The sequence below is a fragment of the Haliotis rubra genome, unplaced genomic scaffold, assembly GCF_003918875.1.
Source record: "Haliotis rubra isolate DU_JTF1 unplaced genomic scaffold, ASM391887v1 Scf319, whole genome shotgun sequence".
Classification (NCBI taxonomy): Eukaryota; Metazoa; Mollusca; class Gastropoda; order Lepetellida; family Haliotidae; genus Haliotis; species Haliotis rubra.
The window spans coordinates 741138-764538 of NW_025766990.1; the positions used below are offsets into that span (position 1 = coordinate 741138).

The 23401-nt window shown below is 41.3% G+C and overlaps 1 protein-coding gene across 1 annotated transcript in view; it reads right to left on the reverse strand.

The window, feature by feature from the left end:
- Window positions 1-271: 271 nt before the first annotated feature.
- Window positions 272-23401, reverse strand: part of LOC124283623 (tolloid-like protein 1) — a 31426-nt gene continuing 8296 nt past the window's right edge. Inside the window, exons 2-7 of the mRNA XM_046719612.1 lie at window positions 8403-8450; window positions 6622-6809; window positions 5334-5496; window positions 4101-4136; window positions 2871-3002; window positions 272-1655 (exon numbers count right to left, since the gene is read on the reverse strand). Of these exons, the coding sequence (XP_046575568.1) occupies window positions 1504-1655; window positions 2871-3002; window positions 4101-4136; window positions 5334-5496; window positions 6622-6809; window positions 8403-8450 (719 nt within the window). The 3' untranslated portion in view covers window positions 272-1503. The remainder of the gene's footprint in view (window positions 1656-2870; window positions 3003-4100; window positions 4137-5333; window positions 5497-6621; window positions 6810-8402; window positions 8451-23401) is intronic.

Genomic DNA, 23401 nt, shown 5'->3' on the forward strand with positions numbered 1-23401 from the left:
CATGGGTTGCAAAAGACCAATTCTAACCCGGATCTTCACGGGTATATCATTTTGTTACATTAATGAGTTGATTATGCCTATTAAAGTTGTTTATACCCAGGAATAGCTTTTCGCTTGAAACATGTCGAAGACTGTTTCGCGTCATCCCAACGTTGACTCTATATCTGATACGGTTTCCATTCTACCCGCTGTTTTACGGCTGTAATATTGACTACAGCGTCATAAAATCCTCCCTTCGTTTGACAGTCGTCTGCAGTAAATGACATCACCAAACGTTCAATGTGATGCTTTATTTACAAATGAATATAAAATAACCTACATAGGTCGGACAGCAGAAGACACATGACCAAGTGTGACATGGTGAAAATGTTTGATCAAGGAACAGGACAATGTCTAGGGAGCAGAATGTCTCTACGTATGTAAAATCATGTGCTGAAAATTCGTGTGCAGAACTCTAATATGATATATTTATTTTCAACTTTATTAGCAGAGGAATCTATTTACACAAAATCCACGATAAAGTAACGTACAGGGACGGTAGAAATTGGTCTTTGCTTAGAATTATTCATTTTACCACATCCTTTGCAGCAATGCATGCCTGTCATCCCCTTTTGGCATTCAAGACATGAAAATTCAAAACATGTGAAAACCGCATTTTGGTGACTGCGAGCGTTCCGTGTGCAACGGAAGAGTCCATTTTTATTCTGAGGGTGGCCGCTATTGAATGTGATTCGTTGCAGGTGGAGATCATGGGTGCGTGTTTTCATCATGTGATCTTGACACATACGCAGCTGTTCATGATCAATTTTCACCACAGCTGATGTTATCAACCGCATGGTACGTACGTGTGCTCGAATTGTCGTCGTGTTGTCTCTTAGGTTGGTTTATATCAAAAGCCAGGATTCAATGTGCCTTTGTTTGTTTGTTTGTTTGTTTGTTGTTGTTTACCGCCACACTCAGCAATATTCCAGCTTTGTGGCGGCGGTCTGTAAATAATCCAGTCTGGACCGGACAATCCAGTGATCAACAGCATGAGCATCGTTCTACGCAATTGGGATACGATGACATGTGTCAACCAAGTCAGCGAGCCTGACCTCTCGATCCCGTTACTCGCCTCTTGCGACAAGCATGGGTTGAACACCAATTCGAATCCGAATCTTCATTGGTCTAGGACTCGTTCTGCCTATCAGTCACGTGAATCCCAATATATTCTTAATTATCAGTTAAAATCACATTCATTCATAGACAATCTTTCCCGTACAAGTACCAGATTTTCAACAGAGCAGTATGTAAGCTAGTGGTTAAAGCGTTTGTTCATCATGATGAAGACCCGGGTTCGATCCTCGACATGGGAACAAAGCGTGAAGCCCATTTCTGGTGTCTCCCGCCGTGATATTGCTGGAATATTACTAAAAGCGGCGTAAAACCATATTCACTCAACAGTTTTTCAACCAAGACTAAGATTGCATTGATGCCATATGTTCCAACTCGCCGCCAGTATTACTACTTCTTGCGCTTGTTCTTATTTTTTTCATTTTTTTCCCGTTTCAACTTTGCCCAATTGTGTCTTCTCTCAATGAATAAGGCGAGCATGCACACCGACACGAACATGCCAATCCCAATGCCTATCCCCATTGCGATCCGAGCAAGATAACCTGAAATATATCGGAAATACGTTAATCTCTGAAAAATTAAAGCAGTCAAAGTTGGTTGTTGGTTGGTTGGTTGTTAAACGCCGCACTCAGCCATATTCCAGCTATGTGTCAACGGTCTGAAAATAATCAAGTCTGGACCAGACAATCCAGTGATCAACAGCGTGGGCATCGATCTACCCAATTGGGAAGCGATGACATGTGTCAACCAAGGCCGATCCACCCGATCCCGTTAGTCGCCATTTACGACAAGCATGGGTTTTGCTGAATTCTAACCAGGTCGCTAAGCAGTCAAGCGACCAGAACATACAAGCAAAACAATGAGTTAGTCGGAGTCTTGTAGTTTAACTCCGCCCTCAGCTATATTACGACTGTATGACAGTAGTCTGTAAATATTCGAGTTTGGACCAGACAATTCAGTGATTGACTTCAGGAGCATCGATCTACACAGTTATGATACAATGACATGCATCTACCTCGGTAACGAGGTTCACTGATTCCGTCGCTCGCCGCTTACGACAAGCATTAACTTTAAGTTTAATAGGACCAACTGTGACTTGACTGATGAAAATCACACCATATACATGACGTCATTGCTGGTAAACTCGTGACGTAAACTGTGACGCTTGACAACCAAGTGAGTGAGTGAGCGAGTTTAGTTTTACGCCGCTTTTAGCAATATTACAGCAATATCACGGCGGGGCACACCCGACATGGGCTTCACACATTGTACCCATGTGGGAAATCGAACCTGGGTATAATATTTGTGAAATTATACCAACTGTTGTGTCTCTTGTCTTTTTAATTTGTCATGAAGATGAATTGCCATGACAATATAAACGATCCAGCTACTTGGTTGTCAAGGGCGGTGGGGTAGCCTAGTGGTTAAAGCGTTCGCTTGTCACGCCGAAGACCCGAGTCCGATTCCCCAAACTGGTACAATGTGTAAAGCCCATGTCTGATGTCCCCCGCCGTGATATTGCTGGAATATTGATAAAAGCGACGTAAAACTAAACTCGCTCACTCACTCACTTGGTTGTCAAGCGTCACAGTTTACGTCACGAGTTTACCAGCAATGACTTCATGTATATGGTGTGATTTTGATCACTCAGGTCACAGTTGGTGCTATTAAACTATTAAATTGTATCATAACTGTGCAGATCGATGCACCTGAAGTCAATCACTGATATTATAAATAATGTTGGTGAAATGTCTCACTCATTGATATGCCTCCGCATCCATCCTCGTCACAACCTCCGTCAGCACAGCCGCAGTCGAAATACCCATCACACCGATAGGACATGCTAATGCATTCTTTATTTGAACAGAGGTACTCATGACTCCGACAAACTGAAACCACAGATGCAAAATATAATTAGATAATACAACAATAGGAAGAGTACAAGAAATGGAATCAGTACAAGCTGTCGTACAATACGCCATCGGTTGCACTAGTGAGTTTAGTACTCGTGCCTCGGTTTGATAATCAATTATATGATAGCATGAAAAGAGAAAGTGAGTGAGTGATTATAGTTATATGCCGCGTTAGAATTATCCCAGCAATATCACGGCGGGGACACGAGATATTGGATTCAAACATTGTACCAATGTGGGAAATCGAACCCGGGGTCTTCAGCGTGGCGAGCGGACGCTTTAAACACTAGGCTACCCCACCGCCTCTGTATACAGTTAGAAATAAGATGTGATCGTTTGAATTGACATTAGAAGTAGTTGAATATCACTTTATTCTTTTACATACTGTCACACTATATGACTACAACACCGTCCCGGTTGCCCCCGTGAGTGACGTGTAATCGATAGCATGAAAAAATAAACTTGAGGGTGCCAAGGTTATAAAATGCCTTTCCGAGACGTGGAAGTGAACGGAATATATATATAAAAGTTCTTGAAAGATATTAGAGTGAGTGAGTGAGATTAGTTTTACGCCGCACTCAGCAATATTCTAGCTATATGGCGGCGGTCTGTAAATAACTGAGTCTGGACCAGACAATTCAGTGATCAACAGCATGAGCATCGATCTGCGCAATTGGGGACCGATGACATGTGTCAACCAAGTCAGCGAGGCTGACCACCCTATCCCGATCTCTATTATCACAAGCATGGGTTACTGAAAACCAATTCTAACCCGGATCTTCACAGGCAAATTCGTTTTTTCATGACTACATGTACTTCAGAGTATTTTCGTGATATGACATGATAAAGTAATGCGGATTACATACAAGGCATTGTGTATTGGCGATATGACATTATCAAGTCCTGTGGATTACATACCAGATATTGTGTAATCGTGATATGACATTATAAAGTCCTGTGGATTACATAAAAAATATCGTTTATTCGTGATATGACATTATCAAGTACTGTGGATTACATACCAGATATTGTGTAATCGTGATATGACATTATCAAGTACTGTGGATTACATACCAGGTATCGGTGATGATATGTTGTTTATGACGGGACCTGTGGAGAGACAAGGCTAAAATGTAAAGCACACGAATCCAACATCGAAAACAAATCAATAACATGAATATAACGTTCAGAAAAAACGCCAGTGTGAACAGTGTGACATATTTTGTATATTTTATTCTTATTTTGTTCTGTCTTTTTGTCAGCTCGATTCGAACCCAATCGCTCAATTAAAAGAATACAAAGTATCACAAGCAACATCCTCACCCACCCTTTTATAATGGAATGATTGGATAACGTGTAAGTGGATGAATGGGTGCGTGAGAAGAGTGTACACCGCTTTGCAGTATCCCAGCTGGGAACACCAGCAATGGGCTTCACACATCAGACCCATGTCTGAAATCGAACCCGTGACCGTTGCTTGACGATCAAACGCTTTAACCAGTTAGTCCCCTACCACCCCAGAACGTTAACGATGCATAGAAAAACAATGCATAGAAAACAAAACAAAACAATGCAAAATAGCAAGGTTTTGACTGGCTGAATTTAGTTTTACGCCGATTTTAGCAATATTTCAGCAATATCAAGGCGGGGGACACCAGAAATGGGCTTCACACATTGTACCCATGTGGGAAATCGAACCCGGGTGTTCGTCGTGACGAGCGAACGGCTTTAACCACTAGGCTACCCCACCGCCCCAACAACGTTTGGATAACAGTTGATACAATTCTCCAATCTCTTGTCACTGAAATGCTCTTGTGAACACAGGAATGCTTTCTACCATGCAGCTCCATATACATGATACTGTAACTATGCTATGCGGCCTGTATTTTAATAGCATAAGCATTGACTATTATGTTAAACATGCCGACAGAAAGAGTGGGTGAGTATGGTTTTATGCCTCTTTTAGCAATATTCCAGCAATTTCACGGCGGGGGACACCAGAAATGGGCTTCACACATTGCATCCATGTGGGGCTCGGTGAACCGGACCCGGGTCTTCGGGGTGAAAAGCGAACGATTTAACCACTCGGCTACCCCACCGACCACAATATCAGCGTCATGCTGTACAAATCTATGATAAATTTATTTCGAGCTACCAATCCAAATATGAATCGATATTCTACAATCTAAACTTATTAGAGCCTAAGTGTTTACCATCATCGTAATTTGCCTATGCCTTCAATAATGACGACGCACTCATCAAAACATTTCCCTCATCAAGTATTAGTACTTCATTCAGTGGTTTTACCTGCATATATCTGTGAATACGTGGCTTTGAGTCCTTGAGCTCCAACGCTCCCGTCGCTGGAAAACAGGATCCGCAGCCATCGGGCGGTTGACGTCACGTTATGTGACGTCAGACTACCACAGGAAGTGAACAGAACGTCAGACTTGGCGCTGCCATCACGGATCTGTAATGGGAGAGTCGTCTGTGTTTAAAAGAGCGGCTTTCTTAAGTTTTTCTTTGAGTGGCAATTTTTGAAGGTGGAGAGTCAGATAGGGACAAACTTTATGGATGAACAACTTCTTTATTCAGCTGTTGCGACGTTTTGATACAGATATTTGTATTTCGTTGTCAGACAACTTGACAATGATACAAGAATCTGTATCGAAACGTCGCACCAGCTGAATAAAGAAGTTGTTCATCCCTAAAGGTTGTCCTTATCTTCTTCATTTTTGTGGCCAAGTTAAGTACCAATAGATTATTGCCTGCAGTGGAATATGTGAATATTCGCACATACATTTGAATAGAAATTATACAAAAATCAGATGAACTTGGTGAAGCGAATGTACACAGTCGTGATAAAGTCACTAAAGCATAACTCACAACAATGTACATACTATCTAAATGTCATCGTTGCAACCAGAATAACTTCAAGTGTCTTTTGATATGATACTTGTGATTTATAAAAAAAAAGTAAAAAACAGTTGAAGCCTTCCACGGACCTTGTATGCTTGGGTTCGCAAAACGCGCTTGACTGAATAGGGTGGAGCAGTATTCTAGCTTGGCAACACAATCTACGCCAGGATTCGAAACCATGATCTATGGCTGTCTAGTGTGCCCAAGAGCGGCAATCCTGCACATCAGGTTGTGGGTCTAAGACGACAGTCACCTGTGTCCAAACAACCGTTTAGAACTGTGATAAAATAACACAATAGGCGAGAATTTCCCCCCCCCTCCCCCATCAAGCAAGGATGGACCGCCCCCGTGGTGTAGTGGTTAGAGCGTCCGCCCGGAGTGCGGAAGGTCGCGGGTTCGATCCCAGGCCGCGTCAAACAAAAAGACGTTAAAATATGGTACCTGCCTGGGTACAACAAGGACTGGTCGGCTCGGAGTCAGTATCATGTGTCTGAGTGGGGTATCCATACTTAACTGCGGCATGGTATCTCAGTGAGATAGCACTATAAAACCAACTTCATTCTGGGCTAGTACAAACATCCACACATACAAACGCATGCACGTCGTCATATGAGCGAAATATTCTGAAGCGCGACGTTAAACCCCATTTCACCTCACCTCAAGCAGGGATGCTTACCTTGATGTAGTCATGGCAGACATTCCCTTCCTGCTGACCCTGGAAGTTGATGGTCAGTAGTACCTGGTACTCCGCCGTGGCTTCAAATGTCCAGATACAGCGGGTAAAGTTGGGATAGGCGTTGGGATAGTTTGGGCTCGTGATCTCGCCCAAAGCTGCCCCGTGTATTGAATGGAACCCCCCACAATCTGTAAACGTAAAAGCGAAACATATCAGAGATGGGTCATGATGGAATATTTGCTGATCACATTATTATCCCGAACTGATTTCCACAAGGTAGATAGCTTCAATGAAAGTTCATCACAATACTTTGCATGCCGTTTCGACATCACTTTTTCACACAACTCCCCGCTGCTGAAGCTAGTAAGCTGTACTGCTTACACGCAAGACACTAATTGCTATTGCCTATAATTGATTACTGAGAAGAATGGAGAAGACCCGGGTTCAAATCCCCACATGGGTACAATGTGTGAAGCCCATTTCTGGTGTCCCCCGCCGTGATGTTGCTGGAATATTGCTGAAAGCGGCGTAAAACCAAACTCAGTCACTGAGAAGAATGTTGCTCGTTTGTTTGTTGTTAAATCACACTCAGCAATTCCGGCTATGTGGCGGCGGTCTGCAAATAATCGAGTCTGGACCAGAAAATCAAGCGATGAACAGCATGAGCATCGATGTACGCAATTAGGATACGATGACCTGTGTCAACAAAATCAGCAGACCTGACCACCCGATCCTGTTGGTCGCCTCTTACGGCAAGGATGGGTTGCTGAAGGATGTTCACAGCTTTCGAGAAAAATGACTATAATCATAATCTCATAGCAACTCATCTGGACACATTTGAAATTTGAAGACTCTTGGGTGAAATTCTACATGTAATGGCATTATTATATTAATCTATCAGTGAACGTATTATTTCCATCATTTAACAAAAGACCACCCGTGTTATCATTCATACAGGGACTATTGTGGTCATGTTTCCAACTGGGTTCCGTCTTAGAGCAAACGGGCATTGATACGAAACTGTCATTTATTGTACCACATTCACCATTGTTGTGAAAGTGTGCAATGATATTTTCTAAACAATACGATTGTCTTTTACAATAGTGTGGCAATACCTGAACAAAATATTCAGGTAAACAAGAAATATTAGGTCGGGATTAGGACAAATACTTAGTACATGTCATTCATACGTGCATTCTTATTGGTTTGTCGTAGTTTCAGGTTAGGGAGAGCATGAATTGCAGAGACAATGTGTGTTTGATAATGATCTAATCTTAACATGGCTGCTTTTTGGTGCTTCCGATTTTCGTTGCTGGAGCATTTCGAATCTCGGACGTTAACTTTTGGCTCCTTTACTTTCGGATGTAGTGGTTAGAGCGTCCGCCCGGAGAGCGGAAGGTCGCGGGTTCGATCCCCGACCGCGTCATACGAAAAGACGTTAAAATATGGTACTTGTTGGTCCCTGCCTGGCGCTCGGCATTAATGGGTACAACAAGGACTGGTCGGCTCGGAGTCAGAATGAAGTGTCTGAGTTGGGTATTCATGCTTCACTGCGGCATGGTATCTCAGTGGGCTAGCACTATAAAACCAGCTTCAGTCTGGGCTAGTACAAGCAGCCGCACATACACATACACACGCATGAACGTCGTCATATGAGCGAAATATTCTCAAGCACGACGTTAAACCCAATTTCATCTCACCTCACCTTTACTTTCAAACTTTGTGCATATAATGTCATTTTGATATGCATATTTTTACTGTACATGTATGTTGGCACTTACTTGTCGATGATGTACACTGTATGTGTAATAGTAGGAGGAGGACCGCATCTGCAACAACAAGATAGGGAGAAGAGGATAACTAAAGACCAGCTGGAAGCACACACACGCACACACATACATGTCATTGTAGGACTATATGAACGTAGAGTTTTACGCCGCTGTAAGCAATATGCCAGCATAATCTAGGTGGGTCAGCCCAATGTGATTTGTACGATGAAGTCACGCAGGGTCATGGTGAACACAAAGCAGGAATCATTCCTGCTAACGCTGTGGGTAACGAGCCTTGTACCCACGCCATGATCACCATGTACCGTTTATGATGAATTATTCTGCACATTCTGTTTTAGGCAAAGGAAAAGGTCGGAACTTCCAAACACTAAAATATTCCCCGTTTTGTAGGCGAAAGAACGATGTACTTGACAGATAGTAAATATGATTCAAACCATATCACATCACCTAGAAACAGCAGAGATAACTGGATACAAAATACCTTTCCGAGACGTGAAAGTGAACGGAATATATATACGAGTTCTTGAAAGATATTAGAGTGAGTGAGTCAGTTTAGTTTTACGCCGGTCTCAGCAATATTCTAGCTATATGGCGGCGGTCTGTAAATAATCGAGTCTGGACCAGACAATCCAGTGATCAACAGCAGGAGCATCGATCTATGTAATTGGGAACCGACGATATGTGTCAACCAAGTCAGCGAGCCTGACCACCCGATCCCGTTAGTCGCCTCTTACGACAAGCATGGGTTACAGAAGATTCACTCTAACCCGGACCTTCACGGGTCGAAAGATATTAGAAGTTGGGCGAACGTGAACACTTGACACGTTTATGGAAACTTCTCTTTTGTTCTTTATTCAGAGCTAACGCTTTTGCCCCTAGACAACATGGATTGGGTAATTTTTGTTCTTTCTCCAGGTGAAGACAAACTTAACTATTCTGTAATTTTGGAGTTTCGCAGTAATTTCTGACCGGACAAACAAATCTATGCGAGGTCCAATCAAAATCGACAAAAGAAATCCGGGTCATAAAAAGTCATACAGATTTCAGTTTATTGCAGAATTTGCAAACCATGTGTACCGTAAAGGGGCGTCGACAGATATTGTGTTTGGTTGTGTTTAAAAAAGATGTTGTCCCCTTGGAAAACAATACTGGTTGAAGCGACCTAAAATCACTCAAATACCTATATTCTTCTGCTGGATGTGGTTTCAGGAATATGGCAAATAGTGAGTTTAGTTTTACGCCACACACAGCAATGTTCCAGCTATATCACAATCCAGTGATCAACAGCATGAGCATCGATCTGCGCAATTGGGATACGATGACACGTGTCAATCAAGTCAGCGAGCCTGACCACCCGATCCCGTTAGTCGCCTCTTACGACAAGCATGGGTTACAGAAGATTCACTCTAACCCGGACCTTCACGGGTCGAAAGATATTAGAAGTTGGGCGAACGTGAACACTTGACACGTTTATGGAAACTTCTCTTTTGTTCTTTATTCAGAGCTAACGCTTTTGCCCCTAGACTAACATGGATTGGGTAATTTTGACCGTTCTTTTCCAGGTGAAGAAAATGCAAGTATTCTGTAATATTGACTTTCGCAGTAATTTCTGACCGGACAAACAAATCTATGCGAGGTCAATAAAATCGACTCGCAAAGAAACACTGATAAAAAGTCAACAGATTTCAATTTATTGCAGAATTTGCAAACAAGCCGTCAATTCATTCCCATCATTGTTTTTGGTTGTGTTTAAAAAAGATGTTGTCCCCTTGGAAAACAATACTGGTTGAAGCGACCTAAAATCACTCAAATACCTATATTCTTCTGCTGGATGTGGTTTCAGGAATATGGCAAATAGTGAGTTTAGTTTTACGCCACACACAGCAATATTCCAGCTATATGGCGACGGTTCGTAAATAATCGATTCTGGACCATACAATCCAGTGATCAACAGCATGAGCATCGATCTGCGCAATTGGGATACGATGACACGTGTCAATCAAGTCAGCGAGCCTGACCACCCGATCCCGTTAGTCGGCTTTTACGACAAGCACGGGTTACTGCAGATCAATGCTAATCCGGATCTTCACGGGTCATACGGCAAATAACACGCGTGAAAAAGATATTTGCAATAAATACAAGCCGTACTGCGATGGTTGAGTGGGGACGACGGTGACGTATGGCACCGCATCCTCCAACTAATGCGTCCATCACTCATGCCAAACACAGGTCCCTGCTGAAATATCGATTTCTCGAGAGGACCAGTTACAATAATTGCATTACATGTGATCAATAAACAATGGCCAATTTGTGCATCGAATATTGTGTTTACCTAAAACATCAAGGGTGTTATAACTCAAACATATTGGTGACTTCAAGGAGAAGCGACAGGGCCGGTTATGTTCTGGTAGTTGTTTAAAGCCGCACTCAACTTTTTATTCCAGCAATATGTGTAATTGTGTAAATAGTCGGGTCTGGATCAGACAATTCACTGATTGAAAATGTGAGCAATAAGTCACGTTGTCGGCGCAGGTTGACAGTCAACCAAACAAAAACGCATTTGATTCATTTTTTCACCTTTAACGAACAACAAAGTTGGTGGAGAACTATGATAACCTCGGCAACTTGTTATCAGACAGGTTTGCGATAACAGGCACCGTAGAGTAGCGTCCATTAGCCGATTCAGGATCCGCTAACTTTGATTAGAATCCCAGGCAAGGGAGGCATATGCCTTAAAGGACCTTCCTGAGACAATGAAGTTAATGGACTATTAAAAGAAAACAAATTCCTGAGACAAGGGAGGTAACTGACTATAAAAGACCATCCTCAAGACAAGTTAGTTGACTGACTATAAAACCTTCCCCATACAAGGGTGTAAACGCGTTATTTAGGAGTTAACTGACTATAAACGACCTTCCCCATACAAGGGAGTTAACTATTTATAAAAGACAATTCATTGATTGATATTGGGACAAATAATTCACGTCGCCGGTGTAGGCTGACAGTCTATCAAACAAGAAGACAATCTGATTCAGCTGTTCGCCTCTAACGACCGGGTTGCTGGAGAGCTTCAGTAACCCCGGGAACAAGTTATCAGACACGTTGGGTTAAAGGTGGCACCGTATAGAGTAGCGTCCCTTAGTCTACCAGGATCCGCTAACTTTGGTTTGAATCCCAGATTATGCTCGTTTGTGTCAACAATATGTTTAAAGTCTTCCATCCGTGTATCGCCACGACTACTTCTGATACGCCATAGAACGGAAATACTGTGCAAAGCCATCATGACCTAAAACGCATGTCAATAACGCGCGAATTACTGATCCAAACCATGAAAAATAATTGATGCTACGATTCAATAATCAATATATTGACGGGACGGTGGGGTAGTCTAGTGGTTGAAGCGTTGGTTCGTCACGCCGAAGACCCTGGTTCGAATCCCCACATGGGTACAATGAGTGAAGCCCATTTCTGGTGTCCCCCCGTCGTGATATTGCTGGAATATTGCTAAAAGTGACGTAAAACCAACTTAGTCAGTCAGTCAATATGTGGACGAAGGAGTAAGGTTATTCTCCGAAACGTTGTGTTCCTCAAAATAAAGACGTTGGCATCCATAAAGCTCTCCCTCAATATATTGTGGTCTAGTAGATAGGAATCAACCATCCGTCAAAGCAGGTTTACCAAATCAGAGAGCATAGGTACAGGAGCTTACCTCCATGATGGAATAAAGACATTGTGGATAAACAATGTCCTATTCTAACTTTATTGGATAAATAACACATTCTCCATTTCAACACAACAGGTCTTAGTTACATATGTTATATTTGGGATTACAGATTCTAGTACTTTTGGGGTTGAGTCCCATCCGGGATTCGAACCCGCACCCTCAGAGTCAGGCACCTAATCGCCAGCACACAACGTCAGACGCCTAGACCGTCTTTGTAGCTTTGCAGACTTTGTGTACCCCTCTGATAAGTGTTAATTGGCACGGCTCCCACGGCCGAAAGCTATGAAATACACAGATTCTAATACTTTTTAGGTTGAGTCCCGGATGCCACAACCAATCGATGCCAGTTTGTTTCCTCACTAATAATGATGCTGGATGCTGAAAGTAATTAGACATTTATTGACTATTTAACCTCAGTATATATGCCATTTTAATTTATGGCTAGATTGTCTAAATTTGCTGTCAGCTGAAGGGTTGGTGTAAATCCAGCTAGGCTCCATGCAGGAAGTAAAGAAGAACTGTAAGTCACCATGGTCCCTTGTATGGCGATCTACCTTCAGTTGTTGGCAATATATAGCCTATTTTCATATTGTATTGTCTTCTGAAATTAAGCTGTTTTATATTCATATCTGTGAAATTCTAGTTGGTTTTACTGTCATTCACTGACATTTCCTTTTTATATTTACCTATATTTATTCTAAAATTCTTACTTGCTTTTAGTCACGATATGACTGAACTATTGCCGATGTGAGTTTAAATCTTAACTAACTCACTCACTTGACTGTTTATACGTTAACTGTGTGTGCGTGAGTACGTGAGTGAGTGAGTATAGATATATCATGGTAGAAAGCCGGAAGTGATGCAGGCCTCAGTCAGTTCCCACTTCGGTACAACACATCACCACAGGTATTGTGCTGCAAAATTCTGAGCATGAGAGGTTTTAGATTGAAACTGTGGCTCCCAAGACAACATGGCCGCCCGTGCCCAATCCAAAGATATTTTGTGGGTTAGTTTTACGCCGCTTTATGCCGTATTCCGGCCATATCACAGCGGGGAACATCAGAAAAGGGCTAAACAATACAAACTCTTCGTACCCGATGCCGATAAATGGACCTGCTTTTACATGCTCCAGGCTGAAGGGAAAGGAGATCCTTATCATTCTATAATGCGTGGAGGAGAAAAATCTGCCATGATGTCTGTCGATCGATGTTTGGAATTGTATGATCCAGAGTGGAAGAAAGACAAACAAAAACCAGAAACCTCAGGGCAACCTAAGATTAATTTTGTTACTCCTACTCAACAAGTGGTCGAACAGGCGAAGGCTCGTATTCAGATGCAGAAGAAAGAGGGAACTAAAGCTGGTAAAAACAGTTCCTCCCAGATTCCCATGAAGAAATGGAAGATGACTTTTTAGATAAAAGCAGCCAGTAGACAGGTTCCCTGCCATTTAGACTCGGACCACCATGCAGTCAACAACGTGTCCCGTGTGCAATTTCAATTTTTCCAGAAGGGATGCCATGCTTAGACATCACAGGAATCAACACAGATGAGCAATGCAGCCACCACCAGCACCACCACCACCACAAGCACCATAACACCATCACCACCACCACCACCAAGCACCTCCTCCTCCTCCTCCTCCTCCTCCAACACCACAACCACCACAAGTACCATCACCTATGATGCAACCAGTGCAACCACATTCATCAGAAAGTACTACCTAGTCATTGGAAGAATTTAGACTAATACACCCATTTACCATGATCGTCTCAGGGCCCACCTCCTGTGGGAAAACCTACATAATAAAGCATCTTTTAGAACGGATGAACATTAAACCTTATCCTGAACGTATTATATGGCTCTACAAACGAGTGAAGGTACTGCACAGGACGATGAGGAAGGACAATAAAACAATTTGCACAACATGTAAAGTAAACATTTGCAAGAGCTCCTATCCTAAAGCCTACTCATTTGAAACGGAGCTAATAATCAATGAAACCTGTATATCTCTCTTGTTTCTTAATGTATTGTACCCGTGAAGGTCCGGGTTAGAATGAACCTTCAGTAACCCATGCTTGTCGTAAGAGGCGACTAACGGGATCGGGTGGTCAGGCTCGCTGGCATGGTTCACACATCTCATCATCATATGCCCATTGGGTAGATCGATGTTCATGCTGTTGATCACTGGATTGTCTGGTCCAGACTCGATTATTACAGACCATATAGCTGGGATATTACTGAGTGCAAGATAAAACTAAACTCACTCACTCACTCAATGCATTGCTGAAGGATTGACATGAGACAACTGTTCGTTGTACAAATCTTTCTTTTACAACTGATAAATAATCCTTCCTATGTCACTGAATACATTTAACCTACAATACAATTCTTAACACCAGGAGGTCCCAACCTCTTCATACCCCACACAATACAGTCACAAGAAGCTTACACCAGTATTTCATTGTACTGTCTGTGGAATAAGAGCGGCTAACGGCATGTGAGTAACCTATTTGTCACATAATGGCAAAAAAAGTGTCATATATAGTATCCATGGACATCAGATGGTTATTTTTATGTTTGCAGTTTGAGAGTAAAGTTCAGCTTTAACATTTTGAGTAAAAGCACTGGAAAGTTTTACAGGAGAACACATGTAGATTTGTTTTCTTATCCAGTAATATATATGACAAATGCTAAATCATTTCATCACTGTACAACCACTTGACTCCATACTTGAGATATTCAGTGACCATCAGTCCTCAACTGCTTACTAATTCCTGTCTTTAATTCCGGTCAGACACTTCTCGGAACGGAAGCTGACCACTTGTGAGTATACATTCATTGTAGGCTGTGCGCCATCACGCTCAAAATTATCAACAACCATTCCATGTACACATGATTATAGTCTGACCTTTAAATTACAATAAAACAATTTCTGGTCAACTTGAACCGGCTAACTTTGCGAGCACAGGAAGCCACACACGGGAAGCTAAACACATCAACCCTCCCAGGTCCGCACCTACTTGAACATATCTATACACGCATAAGCATAAGTGATACAAATGACAGCATTAAATACTTAAAATGGTGGTCAGTTTTAATGACTGAATGGAGGTGTTTTTAACAAACATAACACCTTACACTATTTCATCCAATCACAGCTGTCACATGTCTCTTCAGTTGCGGCCCGGCTTAGCGAGCAAGCGATTCTGCTGTTAGTGCATAGACAGCGCCCCATTCACGCATATCATATACGGGCCCACATGACGCTTGAATTTTAACAGCTACAAACGTTTATTGTTGACAGATGTGTAAAATAAATACTCAGAACTTCGGAGTTGTTCCTTGTGTACCAAATGACAGCGTATTTTAAACTGGCTAGTGATTTGATTTAACAAAATGCGCTCTGATCTAACTTTTGACCTAATAAATAGCAGCTAAATTCCCCCTCATAGTGTGATATTAATTCTACGTTGAACACGTTTACTGTGTGAACACTCGAGTCGGCAAACTCATACCACTCATAATATAATTGAATAATAATCACAGACCACTAAGGTGAACCTGAAGGTCACACACACACCTGGGCCGGAAAGGGGACTCCCAAAGGAGGTTGGGGTTCAACAATCGATTAGGGTACACAAAGGTCACACCTATGTGTGATTAAAAAACACACACACACACACACACACACACACACACACACACACACACACACACATCAAATTCTGGTGTTCTCTATTGTGATATTGCTGGATATAAAGGCGGCGTAAAACCATATTCACTTCTTAGTCTCTTTTCGGTTATTTCTCTAACACATTTCTATAAGATATGAAAAGTAACAGCATATGGTGAAACGAAATATTGTAAGCACTATCCAAAATGACGGAAAGCTTAGTGTTTGTGTTTGCGTGTTTTCTAAAACATTTCAACCAGAATTCGGGTCACCGGCGACGTTTCAGATTAATTATTGGTGACTGGATCAAAAACGTATATCAGTGATCACTAAAATGCTATTTTTGAAATGTAATTCAATGTGCACACGATGTGCACATTCAAAAACATGCACCAAATAACGCCGTGAATGGTGATTTCGTAATGTGTCGAGATTTACGATGAAGCTCACTTTCATCATTGCCAACAATCTTGCTTTGCTTAGAATGACGTTGAATAATATTAAGAGACTTGAAATTTCAAAAAGTTAAATATATTTGTGTGTTGAATTTATTCGACTTCAAACTGAAGATTGGATAGGGGGGACATATATGTCCCTCTGGCATCCGCGGGGTTTAATCACAGTGCATTGAAAAGTTTACACCAGAACTCATACCTCACACCTAGAACGTTAACTGCAGTGACATAGTCAACCACAAGTTCAGGTTACATATCATCCTTGATGCCAGAGAAAGAGCCACTGACCTACATTGTCAAACGCAATGCACTTCAAACAAAACATATCTTTGTACTTCCATAAACCATGATGTCAATAGCAATGAACAGACAATAGACACGCGTCACGCATATCCGACTACACTTGGCTATTGAAATAGACATGTGTCTATTGCGCTGCTGACAGTAGTTATAGATGCCCTACAGTATGTCATGGGGATGTTTAACAGCGAATGTGTTTACTGTGCGGTGTTTGGGCACGAGTGCTATCGATTCTCTTCTTGGTAATCGGTAACTTGTATCTAACGATCGATTTCATGCCGGGTTAGTCTTTGTTGATATCAGCGAGTCTTTTGAATTTTGAAAACACGTTCTCTGTCGCGCGTGGAATTTGATCATCTGGATTCTGTAAACATGTACTCATTATAAGCTTTTGTCATATTTATATCAAACAGCTCCGTGTAAAATAACGTAGTGCAGCTTAAAGGACGTTCTGTGCGATTACGATATTCATATATTCTGTTAAACAGGACGTTCAGTTTCGAATGGAAATATAGTTTTAATTCCCTTTTGCATTAATAATATAACGGGGCGGTGGGGTAGCCTAATGGTTAAAGCGTTGGCTCGTCACGCCGAAGACCTGGGTTCGAATCCCCACATGGGCACAATGTGTGAAGCCCATTTCTGGTGTCCCCGGCCGTGATATTGCTGGAATATTGCTGAAAGCGGCGTAGACCAAACTCAGTCAGTCAGTCAGTCAGTAATAATATAACCAAACGCACCTTTATAACACACATATTCTACCGTGGCTTCAGTAAATACTGGACAATAATACTGTGATAATTAATTACAGTCACCCAGAGGTATGTAGTCACGTTATATACCTCTAATTTGCAACACAGTATGTATTTGTTTATAAAATTTTAATAATGTGGATCGGTTGTTAATCATTTAGAGCTATTAAAATTTCGATATATACCTCTGATTTTCCAACACAGCTTGTTTATCTCTTAATCCCTCCCTATTCACATCCCATTATAACAGAGAGCATATAGCGTGTATAACAGTCGATAAAGCGTTTGCTCTGCGCCATAGGTCTGAGTTCGATTCCCAACATGAGAAGTGTGAATATATGAAGCCACAGGGTAGTTTCTTCCTCCGTAATATTGCTGGACCATTGCTAAAAGCGACTCTAAACGATCGCTATCAACAATCCATTTTTACATCTATCAATAAAGAAACCTGATTAATGCAAGTTTCGTTTTTGGAGCATGTAAAACATGGCGGAAGTTGTCCGGGAGTTAAATACGAGCACGTGCAGCAAGACCAAACGATCCACCCGATCCGTATCCGTTTCAGCAATTCTGTTTTTCTAATTCCGTCGCACGGCTACCGGATCAACAGTTCAATATTTAATCAATGAATCACAATGCGTTTGTCATTGTGGCTCAGTCTATTTGTATTGTTTACTTTAGGGCTGCCGGGTGTGCGATAGCATCTCAATAAAATATGTCTCCTACCTGCCCGTAATTACCCCTTCACCTGGGTCGATATCATGCAGGAAACGGGCCGATCGAAAAAACCAACAAGACTAATCCGTACTTCAGCCAGATGAACTTTGACGAGCTTGCATAAAGACCGATTCTGGGAAATGACTCAAATCAAAGATGTTGAGGCAGTTTTAGAAGGAATTGGTCTCCAGGGTATTTTACCTATGAAGACGGTGCCGATCACGAAAAAAGAGGATACCAAGCTGAAAAAAAGTGGTTTTGACCATCAAAATTAAAAACAAAATGGCCGCCCAAATCGCCTAATATGCTTACTGTTGCAATACTGGATATCGTTACCGGAGAAGGTTAAGGGGCCGTTCATAATTTATGGCTGGGGAGAGTGATGATTTTTAAGGTGAAGCATGTACAATGTGAATGACAGCCCCCTTCCCCCCAAACACACGCAAAATCAGCATCAACCCACGCCCCTAGCTATAAATTATGATCCCTTAATGAAAAGAATTTCGCATTTTTAAAAATTAAAAAATCAATATGTCTGCGAACATCGGTCCAGGCGCGATCAGTTTCAATACACACTCAATCCATGCTTAACCTCCACCTGAGAGATCGGTCAATATTTCTGCCGTTAGCAAATGTTCTTCGTGTTTGATAATCTGCACTCAGCTTGTTATAGAACGCATTCTATTCTCCTACACATACGTGCAGGAAACCGCTGCTTTTATTTCAAATTTGCATCGCTCCTGTACACAAAATCTCTCAGATACACTTTCAGGTATGCACCAAAACAAAACAAACACAAAAAAATAACACTAGCTAACATACAAATGCAAATGTTATTATACATGCATTCTTTTGATTCTTAAAAAAATAAGTCTTTCGTTTAGTCTCAAAGAACTGTATGCAAACTTATATGTGCTGGAATCAATACCTTTTTATAGGCATCATAATGTACAGATATGCTCCCGGCCATACAAGAGGCTTAGGTTATATGATATGTAGTGCTATAGGTTTCAAGGTACATTGCTGTATGTTCACGAATGTTTTTAAGACGGAATACACATTTGGTGTGTTCTATTTAAACATGTTTAGGGTATAAACATATGAAATACGACTCCCAGGGGCTAAACCAAAATCACCATAATCAAAATATGCATAGAACGTATACGTGTTTTAAGCTTAATTATGTTTTTTCGGCATAAATGCAAATAACTTAAGTAACAGTTATTTAGCTTTTAAACTTTAAACAGGGTGAGCATTATTGGGCATGACAAGTGGATAAACTGTAAACAAACGGAATGAGATTTTTCTTTTCTTTTAAGGGGTGGGTACGGGTTATTGAAAAGTGTATAAGTAAACCAAGAAAAATTAATCCCCTAAATGCCGAGTCAGGCAGGGCAACATCAAATAACATATTTTAAGGAGCTTTTGTATAATGCAGCCTGGGATCGACCCACTGACTTTCTGCTCTCAGAACAGACGCTTATTAGTAGCCCACGGAAGTGATCCGATTACACTTTATAATGGGGTTACGACAGGGAGTCTTCTTTGCCCTATTTTGTTTGGATAGGAGAAAGCGACATATCCATCGTTTGCAGGACCAAACTGAGTCATGCATCAGCACACAGTTCTTCCTCTCACAGATCTATATTTCCAGTAACTCATTATATGGTTACAGACAAGAAGATGGAAAAAAACTATTGTTTTCTCGAACGACGGATAACTCAATATTATGTCGTTTCCGTTAACTGAAAGTGTTCGAGTTAAATAAGGTTTTCTATTTTGATATATTTTCATTTGTTTGTAGCATGCACTCATCAATTCTATACGACTGCGGTCTGGAACAGACAATCTAGTAACTGGGAACCAATCTTTGGGATCTCAATAGGAATACGATGGTATTCCAGCCTGATCACCCGATCCCTTTCGTCGCTTGATACAACATGCATGGGTTGCTTCAGATAAATCTTTACACAGGGTCATCACAGGTTGTAATGTGTCATAATGTAATTCACAGTACCATCACTACCATGCATTAAAATAGTTCTCAATACATAGAACAAACGTAATGATTAACCAACGCTATGAAATACAAGCATCTCCAGAAGGTGAAACATGGCCTACATCAGTGATCAATAATCGATAATCGATAATCAATAATCCTAGGAGACCGATTAACATCGACAGCATGGGTCCCTTGATACTCATTTCAGAGGTCAAACAAATGAACTAATCCGCTGAAGTAACAAAAACAAGTCCACTTATGACCACCACGGGCCAGTCGGTATTGTATATAACAACAATTAGACACAATCATTTTTTTGGCAAGTTCAGGTTTATGAAACATTAACACGCCTCCGGGATAGAAGCAGCTACGGTTCTAAGACTATGACGTAGAAGAATGTCCCTGGTCCACAAATTGTCCATTCTACTTCGATATGCCTTGGTACTTTTGAATTGCACCGTCTCGGTCGTGCACAGGTCTTTATTGCAGTCGACGTTATCAGGACTTCCGCCATGGCAGGTAACTGTGCCAATGTGAGCGAGAGATAGTGCCAATCGTTAGCTGACCTAGCATAACAACATGACATGGTTTATGGTTCTTCAGTTCTTGTTAAGTGTGGTGCTGGTCGCCTTTCAAAAGTTTACTTTTATTTAAAACTTCAGAATATGAAAAATGAAATCCAATACTAAACGGCTGATGGATGACTGACATTGTTTTGTTGAGAACAATTTTCTTTTTCCGTAACATTTACATTTCAAACATGGTTGGAGACGTGTGTATGCCAATTCAGTTAGCTCTATTTCTTTCTTTGTACTAATTTGCTTAATACTAAGATAATCAGTCACAGCTTTCACAAACTCTTTAATGGATATAATCCAATTTGATAAACGCGTTTCAATTTTGAATTACATAAAACAGTTTACTTTCTTTTGCCACGCAGTTTACAATTATACATCACAAACAAGAGTATTGCTTCGGGTTTCTCTCCTAACCAAGAGCAGACCCAGTGTCATACTGTACCGCAGCACACTGTTCATTCCACACATATAATATACAATCTGTACAGCGTTTAAGTATTGAGTAAGTAACTGTGTTCAATATCTAGTTAGATTCTGATTAAACCATCAACGTGATGTACAAATGTAAAATATTGACATGGCTAATTCAAGTCCGATTTTGACAGTTCGAAAATTGCGTAGGCAAAATAACACTGTAACATCGAAGTGCTATTTGACGTTTTCAGTTATTCTTAGTTATTGTTATTCAATATTTTTATTATCCGCTACATTGGGAATACTATTGGCTACTTCATAGATGCTACTAATGATAATGATTATCATCCTTTATCATCGTTGTTGACATAGTCATTACCATCGTCGATGCTGTCATCATAATTGTTCTTGTAGAGTACACTTTGAGCAAGAAATTCTGTCTTCTCTGCAATCTCATTAATATCATATCTCAGATTTCCCTTTTGCTACACAAAGATCCGAAAGTTTTCCACAGACAAATCAGAGCGAAATGTTTAATGAAACTACAAATGTGTCTGATCATTCTAATCCAATCGGACCGCCTCCGTGGTGTAGAGCGGAAGGTCGCGGGTTCGATCCCCGACCGCGTCATACCAAAAGACGTTAAAATATGGTACTTGTTGGTCCCTGCCTGGTGCTCGGCATTAATGGATACAACAAGGACTGGTCGGCTCGGAGTCAGTATAATGTGTCTGAGTGGGGTATTCATGCTTCACTGCGGCATGGTATCTCAGTGGGCTAGCACTATAAAACCAGCTTAAGTCTGGGCTAGTACAAGGGTGTCGTGCCGGGAAGGCTAAAATGTATTTTTCAGATGTCCCGGGAAGGCTAAAATGTATATTTCGGATTTCCAATTTCCAAGGGAGCTATCACTTTCCAATTATTGCACCGACTGGAGCCTTAACGTTAATGTAGACAAAAATAAAATTATGGGTTTTTGTAAAGGAGGGAAGATTCAACCGGGGGAAATATAGTGCTTCGACCGGGGGAAATATAGTGCTTTCTTACACAGGCTCCTTTACACAAGCTTATAGAACTCTAGCAGGCAAAGGTCTTAAAGATATCAACTTTTCACTGAAAACCTTGTGTATACTATTCGACACTTTTGTTACCTCTACTATGATGTATGGCGAAGTATTGTGAAATGTTCTGAATTTTTGAAGAATTCACAATTTTGCAGACGCATCAATGCCAAATCATCTACATAGGTATATATAAGGTATATAAATAGGTACATCAGTGTGTTACGCTATTGGTTTAAGTTATTACCCAGTGACAACTGTATACAGCGGGCCGTTTATGGTTTATGTTTAAATGATCAAAATAATGGTTATAAATCATGGTTACGTAGTGTTAAAATGTTTTTGTATGAACTTGGTTTTGGGCATGTTTGGGAATTTCCAATTGTAAATATTTGATAATCCTGTTTTCTTTGTAATTGGTCAGAGCCTCCGAGTGAGGCGCGCCCTGTTCATTTCAGAAATGACATCAGGAACATCTTTTACTGCTTCAGCATCCACGGACACTGTTAAGTTGTGAGGTAAAATCAAAGAGGAAGCCATCAGCAACAGGCACTTATGACGTCAGGTCACGTGATACCCCCTCTGCTCATTAACTGTCGGGTGTTTCCGTAATAGGCGGAAATACGAGTACGTTTTGGTTTTTTTATTGCTATTTTAAAAACCTTTTGTTCAATTTTAATCACGGAAGGTGACTTTTAGAATGTCCTTTACAACATATCAAAAGTTTTGGTTTCGTTCGTATTCTCCTGTAACAATGCATTGCAAGTACCGGGAAGGCTACGCTCATTGAACCGAGAAGTGTCACTATTTTAGCCTTCCCGGCCATGAACCAGTACAAGCAGCCGCACGTACACATACACACGCATGCACGTCGTCATATGAGGGAAATATTCTCATGCACGACGTTAAACCCAATTTCACCTCACCTCACCTCTAATCCAACCATTCAATCTGGAGAAGATTAGCACGACGCATTCCGAACGACGGGTACTGTGCGACTGATTTCGTCATAATACTCGTCTATCTCTCTCTAACTTCAAGGGGCAGTCGTCTGAAATGGAAGAGACATGGACGCCCGTGGGAAGCACTGCAATGCCCGCAATCTCGGTGCTCCACAAACGCGGCGGAAATGTAACATCATATCAAGTTTCAGTCATTCTAATGACTCAGTAAACAGGTATGACTTGTGGTATCGCTTATATACCTGTATTTATAACACCATGCAGGCTACATGAAACATTGACGGGTACTTCGTCGCTCTCAATCGTACGCATTGTGCGTATTCTACTCATTAACGTCCTAGCAGTTCTGAAA